The sequence below is a fragment of the Ceratosolen solmsi genome, unplaced genomic scaffold (assembly GCF_000503995.2).
Source record: "Ceratosolen solmsi marchali unplaced genomic scaffold, CerSol_1.0 scaffold30, whole genome shotgun sequence".
In the NCBI taxonomy this organism is placed as follows: Eukaryota; Metazoa; Arthropoda; class Insecta; order Hymenoptera; family Agaonidae; genus Ceratosolen; species Ceratosolen solmsi.
In genome coordinates this window covers 4,602,251-4,615,762 of record NW_011948421.1, presented here as the reverse complement: position 1 = coordinate 4,615,762, position 13,512 = coordinate 4,602,251, and the positions used below count along the sequence as shown (strand labels likewise).

General features: G+C 23.9%; 2 protein-coding genes across 2 annotated transcripts in view; one reads left to right on the top strand and one right to left on the bottom strand.

The window, feature by feature from the left end:
- LOC105361402 (uncharacterized) overlaps positions 1–13,512 on the top strand; it is a 102,347-nt gene that overhangs the window by 37,968 nt on the left and 50,867 nt on the right. The gene's annotated exons all lie outside the window — the stretch shown is intronic.
- LOC105361401 (protein N-lysine methyltransferase METTL20-like) lies at positions 1,034–11,657 on the bottom strand. The gene is made up of 2 exons (XM_011498565.1): positions 11,263–11,657; positions 1,034–1,735 (listed from the first exon to the last, which is right to left on the bottom strand). Exons 1-2 carry the CDS (start codon positions 11,642–11,644, stop codon positions 1,380–1,382), a joined length of 738 nt encoding a protein of 245 aa, XP_011496867.1. The 5' UTR covers positions 11,645–11,657; the 3' UTR covers positions 1,034–1,379.

The following is a 13,512-nucleotide window of genomic DNA, read 5'->3' as shown; positions in this document are numbered from 1 at the left end:
GGTGGAAGGGCTGTACAAGAGTCGTGAGTGTTGATTGATTATACATTTATTATAGAATTTATTACATAATTTACATAAGGGTGGTTTTGAATCTTCTTGAATCTAATGTGAAGATACGCTTATTGAACGGCTTCTTGTATAGGAGGTGTCACTATACAAGATGCTCTTGAAATCGTTTAATTATGATGTTGTGCTGATCATTGCCATCGGCGAGCAAGAATAATGAGGTCGCGCGGACAGTGATGCAGTATCTTGATCTGATTCTGGGTTGAGTAATTTACGACAAAGCACGCGGCAAAGCACTAGCGTACGTGGTCGTCCGCTCCTCTAGTAGGTGAAGTGATGATAACATCAAGTTGACCACAAAAACACGCGGCAAACACAAACGTGCGTGATCGTCCTTCCCGTCGGCGATTGAATACTAAGGTTGATGTATCTTCTTCTGGCCAATGGATCTCCGCAAGTACTTGGTCACTAGTTTACCAATTCGTACGGGTGCGTAAAGTTCTCTGCTGACCTGGCTGGCTTCTCTTCCGGATAGCCCTTTTCTCTTGCCTTTTCTTACGAAACAGTATTTGGCTTTCCACGCGGCTGCGTATTCGAATAATCCCTCGCGAACAGCGACTTTTCGCTGTCTTGTTCCCATCTTTAATGCCTCTTGCCATGAGTCCCCACTCAAGGAGCTTCTGGTCTTAGTTTTCCAATCAGGGCGCACCGCTTTTCGGCGGAATGATGAATGTGCACGCCCTTTTCCCACATCATAAGAAATTAGGCTTGGACAATGAGAATATCGAAGGAGTATCTTTGGCGGCAATGCGTGAAGTGGAAGATTTGCCCCTCTCCGGGACTCATCGTGGTGGGAGTGATTTTTTGTCAAGCGTCTTCGCTTGGCCTATGCAAGCAAGCAACATTTGTCGTACTTGACAACAATGCATGCGTATGACCCTCGTGGCATTGAAGGCACACGCGCGACAAAGATTGTCGAGCGTCGCGCGTGCCGAGTTTCGGGTTGCAACGGATTTTAAGAAATGTTTTTCATTCAATTGTTTTGAAATATTTTAATCCTCAAAATACACTCTTGTAAACAAGCTAGCCGGGTTTTGATGGTAAGTCGCAAGGGTCGTTCATTGCATTCAAAACAATTACTACGTCTGTAGTACGAAAGGCAATAAAGTGGCTGTTTACGAGTATGTTCCAGATATACTAACCTTTTCGAGCCTTCAGTAACCTTGGCGAGACTTTCTTAGATTTTTATGTACGTTCGATAATACTTTTTATAATAGCCGTTGAAATTTTCCTAATGAATACAATTCGAGAGATTTTCGTTTCACTCTCGAACAAATGCGCACAAACAATTGTATGCATCCACCATATGTATGTTATGACCTCGGTAAATATTTCCAAACTGCAGCTTCGTTATAACCGTAATTCTCACGGCAAACATTTTTCGGTAAACGATATGTTCGCCGATGCACGAGCCTTCGGCGTAAAGTATCTGACAATCCATGACGTCCAGGATCAGCTACGTAAATCTCAGTTAGTGGATTTTCGGTATTACTTACATACTTTTCGAGCCAATCTTCTAGCCTAGTAGCAATTATTTCGTCATACAACAAATCGCCAATGAGTACGAAATCAAAATTCTCCGGAAGCTCACGACCTATTAAATCATTAGTGCTTGTCCGAATTTTCACACCATTCAGCTTTGCATTTTTGATCGCTGCTACGCATGCCACTGAAATATTGAACATTAAAAAATCATTTCACTCATCTTAACAACATTTAATTTCAACAAAACAAATATTTATATCAAATAAATTATTATAAATGTTCATTTTAATTTTTTCGAAATAATTGAATTTAAAATATATTTTATTCTATAACTAAATAAACTTTTTTACTTTTATATAAAATACATCATAATTTTTTATAAATATATTTCTTTCAGGCGTATTTATTAAAAGTATTTAAAAATTTCTTTTATTATAATTATTAATAAATACATTATATATCAAATAAAACAGTTATTACCCTTGTAAACTTTCAATTTGTTTACAGTATTAAATATTATAAGTTGAAAAAAATAATGAAGTGATATATTAAATTATAACAAGATAATAAAAAAATAATGTAGCAACTATATTCAGTTTCATTTTATAGAAAATTTAATTTATAGAGAAATATCGAGAAATTAAGTTCTACAAAATATACTTTGAAACGAATAATAATAATTTTTCAATGTTTTAAATTTTAATCAAATGTAAAAAAAATATTTATGAACTTACTCCTTATTTCACAACCATTTATAATATTACCAAAATTATGTTTAAAAATATTGGTAAATTAGAATAATTTACTCATTTACTTTACTTTCAAGTACGATTTATCTTTCATTTATTTAGATAATCTTTTAGACATTGTAATATATTTCGATTATTTAGACAATAATATCCAAATCTGAATGGCTTTCTGTTAAATGAGACTATAAATTATAATTACGAACTACAAATTAGTTAAATTTAAAAATTATGTTTATATTTACACAATTATAAATTCTGTTTAATTATTTTCACAGTAATTCATAACACAAGAACATTTTCTAAAACATCCCATAACTATTAAACATATCATAAGAATTTAATAAAGTTGATAAAAGCTTTTTATAGATCTAATATTTGAGCATTAAAAAATCTTCTCTTTGACATACAGAAATAATTATTTACCATCATATCAATCTAATAATAAATATGATTAAGAAGTCTTTCAAATCAATCATTTGAAATAAGAATTTTTTTTAATAAGAATGACTACAAATCATTATTATACGATCTTAGTTGAATAATTAAACATCTGTGTGTATTCTGAGAAAAAATTTCATTGCGTTGATTGCGCTAATTTTATTAACATTTTTGCACTCCACTAATTAATCTTTCACGATTTAAGTGAGTGAAATATACTTAATTATACTTAATGAAAGTTTCCGTATATACAAGTTTTATACTTATTTTTAAATGTATCTTTACAAATGTGTATACATGACGTGAAAAGTATTTCCCAATTAAAGTAATAATATTCTCAAACCTAAAGATGCTTAAAAAAATCATAATATACCGTCCACGGAAATAAATTATTGAAAATTCTGTGTCATGGCATACTTATTTAAATACAAAAGCTTGAATTCTCTTTTCAGAATAATTAGATATTAGATTTAGTCAAACATTTTATATGTACAGCATATGTAACCAACAAATTTTCAGTACTTATTTTGGTTTAAAAAAAAATAATTATTAAAATATATATAAAAAATACATTAATTACAAATAATCTATAGAAGCTTTTGATCTTTAAAAATACAATTATTATTAATTTTCTATATCACTAAATTAATAATATTAAATTAAAATGAAAAATTTATTCGATATTTTGTAATTTTATATATTTGATATTCCTCATTCTTTGCACAAAGTATTTCTTGATTAGATAATTTTTAACATAATTTGTGATACAATACTTATGTAATTTTGAAAATTCGAGAATAAAATAATTAAATATATTGTTAAATTAAATTAAAAAATCAAACATTGATATTGTCTGATATGATACTGTAAGCAATATTATTAACAAGTCACAAATAGACAAATATATTTTATATAAAATTAAAAACAAATAATAATTGGTATTTAAACCAAAACAAGTTTAATTTGAATAACGAGAATTAGTCGTTTTTTCGATTAAACAATGCTTGCATTATACAATTATATTACATTAATTTATTAATTTTGTATTTTAATTATTTACTTGTGTGTCAATTAAATAAACTATTATATCATTTTCATAACCGTGTAATAAATGCAAATTTATTTGCATTGTCTGATACCCTGAGTACTACCGCGTCCATAAGCAAAACAAAAACCTACATTTGTATACAATTGTCTAACTGAAGCGCTGAAGGAAATTACCATAGGTTTGCAGTCCATGACCTAGATGTAAAAAAAAATTACTGAAATATAATTAGTTCCAGTATTATTAAGATTTAATGGTTTCAACACTTATATATTTCTATATAAAAAAAAAAGATATTAGTTTAAAATTATGTTATTAATTATTATTAAATTTATTGATCAATTACATAAAGATTCATTTGATTTATCTAACATAATATCTAGTAATTTTATAGATATGAATAATAATGAAAATACATAAGCATTAAAAAACACAGTAGAAGAAAGAAAATACATATTATATTGTTTAAAAGTAACGTATTATAGAAAAACCTATATGATAAATGTTTATATGCCAAACAATGATATTTACTAATTCATAGTTTATATTTCTATTTTGTTTATTTATGTTTGTATAGAATTTAATTTAAGTTGTAAAAGTTATTAGGAATATTAAAAAATCTGCATCCACTTATGTCTCAATTTCAGGTTTCATTGCATGTATATTACTATAATGCAAAGGTTTTCATTGTAAGGCATAATCTTGTATGTATATATTTGTAATATAAATAATATCCGAGTAAAATTTATGAAAATAATACTAAATTAGATTTGATAAACGATATCAAATTTTTCATATTCTCAATCGTTTTTAGGTAATTTAGTTCAGTATTACGGTCATTCGAATAATTTAGATTTTCAAATGTATTATACATAAAACTATGCATAATATACATGTATATGTGTTATGAAATATACTAAAACTTCGGGGATAAATTCGCAAATTTTATTCAATGTACCAATGTATTTTTTATCAATTTTACTTTACAAGGTCGAATCCTAACCCAGTTTCCGTATACGCAGTTTGGCTTGTACTAAACATTATTGCATCGTTGGTTTTCGATACTTTTTTCTCTTTATATTCGTTTCATCGAGGTTCAAGAGAAAATTTATTTTTGAACTAGCTTAAGCTCAATTTCCATTTATACAATTTTTACGTTATCATACGAATTTCTTTTGAATCGATTCTACGTTTTTGAGTGCACATTGAAATTGTGAACAAATTTTTATTTGTCAATATCTGTACAGATTTCAGGCCGTTGAATTACAAATATATTCATCTATCGAATGAAATAAATGGAAATACCTTCAAATGAGAGATTTTTAAAATGATTATTAATATAAAAATTTCCAATTTAGTTATTAATTTCATATATTCTTCAATAATTTTAAAAGTTATGAATATTTATACATATTTTTTTAATATATTACTTATTACGACTAATTTTTAATGTATTTATCATTAATAACCTTATTTATTTAAATTATAAGTTAATATTTACTTATTGTAAATACACTTATTCATTAGTATTTCATTAATATTTTTAGCGATGACTTTAATTTAATATATAACTTAGTTATTTCTTTCATTAAAAACGATGTTCGAATTCATTTAATTTTTTAATATATTTAGTAAACAAATTAATTTTTTTACAGTATTTTAAAAAACTATATAATTATATTTACGATATTTATAATAATTTAGATGTCGATATAAGCTACTAAAATATAATTGTATGCTTAGTATCTTTTAGATTCTTAATCTTTAGAATTCCAAAATCAAGAAAAATTTATGCTTAAATATTATATTATTGATAATTCATGAATCCTTGATAAAAGTACTTTTTTATATTACATTATAAATTTTATTTCATTAATTTAATTTAACAGCGCGTATTAATTTTATCTTAATCAAAATCCAAAGTTTTAGCTATACGTGGTATAATGATTTCAGTTTATCATGATATATACCGTAGTACAAGCTATGTATCATAATAACAAGCACATAAAATGATTCAATATAATGTAAACCTTCGGCATATATTCCAGTGAATATAATTATTTTAATTATATCATTCAAACATTGTTCTATTTTATTAAGGTATTTAATAATATCCTAGTAAAGGTATACTTTCTACAATTTTAAATTGATGTTATTCTATTTTCTGGATTCTAAGTTTTTCGTTCACTGGATTTGATGATGTCCCAAAGATACACGTTCTTGATCTATTATCTTCTCATACTATTAAGATTCATTCAATACAGCATAGATTTTTCATTATTACTTGAAAGATATACTTGTTTAATGTATATAGAATAAAGTAATACATAGTTATAGATAGTTATATATTTTATAATTACATTCTTATAGACGTACTGGACAAATATTCATATATCCTATCACTTCTCTTTCGAAAGATGCCTACAAACTAGAAAACATATAACTAAGTTGTCCCATTGCGTTAAAAGCTTAATAACTTCTCTATTAAAAATTATTTTTAAATTTTTAATGTGCACTTTATTTTTAACTCTCATTAGATTATCTATTAAAATTGTGATAAAATATTTATACAAAAAATAATTTTAATTGTATCTTATACTGAATAAAATATTTTTAGTTTTAAGATATAAATTAAATTTGTATTTTTGTACTAAATTATCTATTTATTACCGAGCTACTACAATTCCAAAGAGATGATGAAATATTTGTTTTTATGTTAAATTTACCCTCCAAACTGAAAATCTGTGTATATGAATTTAGTAGATATTATTCTTTGTATTCAAATGATTAAAATAGATAACTAATAACTTGCAATTTAAATTCAATAGGCCTTTTGTATAAAAGAAATCGAAAATCCTCTAAATTATTATTATAAGCTCTATATAGAATTATGACGAACTTCTTATATTCAAATGATATTAGATAATTTATACGGAAAATAAATTCCACGCGGTATATAATTGTGAGCATAAGTGCAACAAAATGTAAAACACACATTGAAAATTAACATATAATTATTTATAGATATTTTTAATGCCTATGCATGATCACAATATTGTGTTTTATACAATGAATGTGTTTCTATATTAATAATTGCATAGCAGCATATAGAAATATGATAGCACTTTATGAAAATATGGAAGTAAATCATTTCTGAAATTTGTCTATATATAACAAAGACAAATTAGATTAAAAAAACATATAAAAAATTAAAAATATAATTAGTTTTAAATTAAATATATAAACATAATAATTAGAAAAAAAAAATTATATTTGTATCTATTTCATAATATAGATAATTATGAATATTAAACCTTACATATAATGTGAATAGAAATATATTTTATACATATAATTATTCCATTTTATGAAAAGCTTTGATTATTTGTTCAATCATAATATATAATTTTATATAATTTTAATAATGATAATAATATATACTTCTTTCATTGGCAACGTATTTAAAGCAATTATTTGTACGATAAATAAACGACATATATATATATCAATAAAAACAGAATTTTTCTATAAAAAAATGAATATTAAAAATTGGTCTCAATTATTAAATATTGGAAAATATTTTAGAAAGACTGAAAGTACGCCACATGCGTCAAAAATATATAGATGTATAAATAAATTTTAATATTGAACAATAATTTTTTAATTAAATTCAGTTCCATCGTATATAATAGCAAATACCTAACTCTATCTCAGTGCTGACATTCCAAAATCAAATTCTGAACGTAGTTTACAATATATGGAAATCTCATATTCAATAATTCATTTAACACAATTACGAAATAATAAATGAATAATTTTTCTTTAAAAAAAGTTCATGTTATAAATAAATATATAAACAAAATTTATTTTATAACAAAAAAATATTTATATGCCTAATACAAATTCTTATATAAAAATTTCTTTTTATAAATATATTTTTATTAATGCAAAGTTTTTAAAAATAACAAACATTTTTTTTTCTATAATGTTCTAATGTTTTCAATTTAACAAATACTTGTTAAACTATGTAATAATGAAATTGTATAAAATTTCTACTATACGTCTATATTAATTAAATTAAAAAATATAATAAATTTTATTACATAAGTGAATCAATTTGTGATATAATTATTAATATTTCAATTCAAAAGTTTATCTCCGATTCCATTTATAATATCTAATTAGTCTAAACTGTTTTCATACTTATAATTAATTTGTATAATTAAAATTTTATTATAAATTTGTTAAGCATACTCTCTTAGCATTAAAATTTATCTACAATTTTTATATTAACTCTTGCAAAATCAAGTTGTAACACCGATCATAGATAAAAATTTAAGGCATATTAATCTGTACGTCATTGTTAGTTCAAAAGATTTAGTTTTATAGAACTAATGACATTGTTTGAATAAATAAATTAATTTATATTTTAAAAATATAGAAAAATGGTACATATAATAAAAACAATTTTTTCACTCATTTATTTTTACTTTCATTTGATACATTTTTAATAGTGGATAATATTAAAATAAATTTCGTAAAACAAAGATTTTATTTATATTGTGGTGTAACTTTTTAAAATATTATAATAAAAAAATAATTTAAATTTCTTGAATTGCTAACAAAACCGATTTATAAAATAAAGTGTCCGCTAATCAATACTTTAAACATAAATAATAATAAGTAGATAGAATCAATATTTACACATTAAATTATATTAAGAATGATATAAAGGAATAAATCCAATAAATAACAAAAATAAAAAAAATATAAAAAAAAACAAAAGCACTTATTATTATTGTTACATTTTAATATATATATATATATATAAATTTAAAAGTAAAGAAAGTAAGATTCCAAAAATATTTAATAAATATTTCAAATACAGAATGCTTCTTTGATAAATATACATTTTTATAATTTCTCTTGCTCTAAGTATTTATTAATTTATATTCTATAATAAATTTCATATATAAATATCTATTTAAAAAATCTCGTTAAACATATAATCAAAACTTGATAATGAAATATGGACAGAATTATAAAATTATTTTGTAAAATTTAAATATCAGTAAATAAAGATCAAATATTCAGTAAATATTTCTCTAATAATAATATAAAGACATATTCTGTATAAAGTACTAACTCGTTGATTCTATGTAAATAAAGAAATTAATGTAACTTCAATCTCTTCCAATGCAACCTACTTTTCAAATTGATTACGAGTTCATAGTTTCTTCTCAATCGATAACTTTCTTTGAAGTAACTTAGATTTCAGTTTAAATTACAGTTTCACTTCATTAAAAAAAAGAAAAAAAAGATTTTCCCGTTAACTTCTACATTGATCGCTTATATATATTCTAATTTCATTAGCGTCCAATGGAATTCAACTTTTGGATTGATTCCAATCCAAGTTTTCTATCATTTGCCCCAATCTAGATAGAAATTTGAGTGGTCGTTTCTGTACTCGGCATTTAGGTAAGATATTTTCAAACTTTTTGAATACTTAAAAAAATATACCATTAACACTCCTATGATCCCTTTGTAATTTATTCGAATTTTATTTAGCGTCTATTTTATGCAAAATAAAGTTTGTGAATGTTTTTCTAGGAAGTTGCTTGAAATTTTGAATAATATATTACAGGCAAAAATTTTCTAATGAATTTGTAAAACTTTTACAACTTTCTACAGTAAAATATCAAAAAGTTGTATATAATTTGGTTAATTATAATAAAATAAATGAAATAACTTTAATTATTATTAGAATTTCTTTATTCTTGAATATTTTTGCAAAAATTTAAATAAAAACTAATTTTTGTAATTCAGTAATTTGCATACGTAATTATTGATAATAATTGATAATAATAATTGATAATAATTGATAATTATGTTCATTGAATATAATCATCAAAATTATTAATGATATAGATTAATAGGAACTTTTAATGTCCAAAATAATATTACGTTTGAAATCATAAGCAACTCCATGAGTCAACTAAAAATTTCATTATTTGAATCGTTAAACTCTTCGAGCAGTGTTATAGGTTATAACTAAGGCATTTATTACAATAAAATGATATTCATTAAGCTTAAATCTCACTATTATATTTAAAAGCGTTTATTTAGATGTATGCATATTTGTTTTTCAGTTTATTTTTATATGTAGATATTCTTTATGTATAAAATATATAAACATAAAATAAACATAAATGTTAACATTTTATTTTCTATTTATATCATGTATTATGTGTGAATGTTTATGTGTATGTGTGTGTGATGTTTGAACAAACTAAAATAAATATATATTTCATATATTATAGCAGAATGTATAATCTCTGTTAACGGAAATTTTAATCTTCTGAATAAAAATACATGAAAATTTTATTACTTAAATATATACTGAATACACTTTATTTTTCAACAATAATAGAATAGTTAATTAAATTATGTTTCTATTCATGATAATTGTAAAAATGAATAGGAATAAATAAATATTTATTGTTTAATTAGTCTATATATATATATATATATATATATATAAATCTATTTATTTATCTATATATTTATTTATTTATATACATATAGATTTGGACATATCTTGTTGAAAATGTATATACTATGCTATAAATTAATCAAAATCTTATGAACGAAAAATTAATTGGCAATTATTGATAAATAAATAATGTAAAAGATACAAAAAAAGTATAACCTGACTTTATAAAAAATGTATGAATATAAATGAACTCTAATGTATAGGAATAATTATATTTTTTATAAAATACATAATTTGTAATAAAAAGCAGTGTAAAGCTTTTAAAGTTTCAGATATAAAAGCAAGATTGTACCTGTTATATAACCTAAAATCAATATTTAATTTAGTTTTAAACATAATATGGAAGTACGATATTGTATCAATGAAGAATTTTCAAATTTATGAAAATAAGAAATTATACGCCAACTGTATGATAAAAATTACTTTAGAGATAAAAGGTATTAGATAATTATTGCTACAAAAAGAGATGAAAACAAGAAATTCTTTGCAACTACATTCAATGTAGATATTTTTCAACCGTAGGCGACCATTTTGTGTAAATAATATTTGCTGCATCTAATAAGCTATAAATCCAACCATGGATTATTATTTATCTGATACAAATAACAATACAATTTAATAAAGTGTGAAAAGTTGCTAAGTCGGTTGAATTAAAAAAATTCAAATGTCTTCAAAATGTGAAGAGGAGGATTATTTATATACCATTAGATATATACACACACAAATATATATATATATATATATATATATATATATATATATATATATATATATATATATATAGCATATATACAAATAGCTTTATAAACATCAAAAAATTTACCTTCATATATATGCATTGTTGGATGATAATTATAAAATCGTAATAATTAATAGTAATTATAAGTTCAGAAGGCTCTATGAAATTGCAATAAATTAGAAATCACCTTTGTCGATGTCATTGGCCAGTACGTCATCGGCACCAGCAATTTTAGCGGCGATAGCTGCAGCCCCACAGCCAGCACCAACGTCTAGTACTTTTGCTGCTGACAGGCCGCGTAGAAATCGCGAACCTTCGTCAAGAATGTAACGTGCTAAAACTTGACCACCGGGCCAATAAATTGACCAGAACGGCTCTCTAAAGTACCGTGGTATTTGAGTTTCTCTGGCTGTATAGAGTGGACAGTCAGGAGTAAGTAGATGTAGTTGCAACTCAGGTGTTAGATGTTCTCGACTAATCTTTGTATGACGCTCGATTTCATTTTCAATGCACAATTTTTCAAGATATCTGCCAACTCTTCTCTGGAACATCCGATGTTGTAACTGCATTTTGGACTGCACAATTCACATAACATTGAATAATCTAAAACGATTCAGTTCGTGTTCACTCTATACTTGAATTTATATTATTACTTATATTATATGCTTATTAATTTGTTATCATATATGAAAATAAAATGTAGAATAAAAATCTAACAATAGTAAAAAAAAAAATAAGAAAAAAACAAGAAGAGCAACAACAATAATAATAATTACTATCAATGCTATTAAAATTACAATAAAAACAATATATTTCCACATATATTTGTAACCCACGTGGTATATTAAACACGTCTAGTATAATCTATGTCAAAATAACATGATTTTCAACGCGTGTGTACTAAATAATTAAAATATTTATAAGAATTTATCAGCTATTTGTTATTGCTGGTAACTTAATTATATTTCAAACATCCACTTAATAGAAATTGATTCAGCTATTTATATTTTACTATTATTATTAGATAAATAATAGTTTGTATAATATATTTATATTGTAGATGTAACTATTATTATACAAAATGACAATAGAATGGGAAACAAAATTTCTAAATATTTTTTATATTATGTTTTTGTTGAATAATATAAAAGCAGCAGATTGAATATTATAATTTTATAACCATTAAAATCTAAAAAATTTTAACATCTTTTATTACATAAATAGCTTATCTATATTTTTTTATATATTTTATTATTTTATCCATTATATTGCTGTAAAGAACTATATTTTAAATTTCAATCTTTGAAGTTGGCAAATTAAAACTATAAAATTCATTGTTTTTGATTCTAATTTTGAAAGAAAAATAATAGAAAAATTTACTTATATACTAAAAATATCACATTTAATGAGCAATCTGAAAATTTTTCCTTTAATATCTATTATTTATATACATTAGAACAGTAAATAAGTAACATTAAATATTTTGATCACTTCAAAAAAGTATTCGTGTATAAAGGTAAAAGATAGAAAGAGCGTGAGAGAGAAAAGAGAAGAGAAAGAGAGAGAGAGAGAGAGAGAGAGAGAGAGAAAAGAGAAAGTGACCCCGGAGGAGAGGGAAGATATAATATGAAATGAGAAAATAGATGTATCTCACACCATAATGCAATAAAAGATAAAGAAAGTTGTAGTGACTGCAAGAACAAAATTATGTGCCTTTGGCTACTTATGTACTCTTTCGTCTTTTCTTTGCGAATTTCTTTCTCATCTTGGTTTCTTGAATTGTCAAAGGATTTTTATTCTTTCTTCGCTTCTTTTTTTTTTATTTAATTCCTAGCACTCTCAGACATAAAAAATGATTAAATCCTCTTTTTTAACTTTAATATCTCTTTATTCTCTTTAAAAGATAAATTTGATTTAAACCTTTTTATTTACAACTTTTTTTGCTTTTAATAAGTCAGTAAACAGTAGGGTACATGATAACACTAATTGATATTGATTTGTAAATCTTTACGAAGATATCAGACTAAAATAAGATAAATCAATTTTCCAATTCCAAGCTAGGTTCTAAAAATCGAGTCACTAATAATAAATATTTCATTAATAAATTATATATAATTGTATACGAAAAATATATAAAGTAAATAATAAATATAAGATGGTGAATTATACTTAGCTCAAAGAACAATACAGGAAATTTACTAGTACCATAGCATATTTGATAATATGTATATATATATATATATATATATATATATATATATACATAAATTCTCATAAATTTCAAATATAATGTATGCACATATGCATGCAGGCACATATGCCTATAAACGTACATATATATATATATATATATATATATATATATATATATATGAGTAGCAAAAGTTTTAATATTAAATTTAAATACTATCATTATTTGATTGCCTATGGTTTTCAT

Coding starts and splice junctions, on each gene's coding strand:
- LOC105361401 (XM_011498565.1), bottom strand. CDS start 11,644: ATGCAGTTACAACATCGGATGTTCCAGAGAAGAGTTGGCAGATATCTT. Junction 1,736..11,262: donor GGCCAATGACATCGACAAAG/GTGATTTCTAAT, acceptor TCAATATTTCAG/TGGCATGCGTAGCAGCGATC.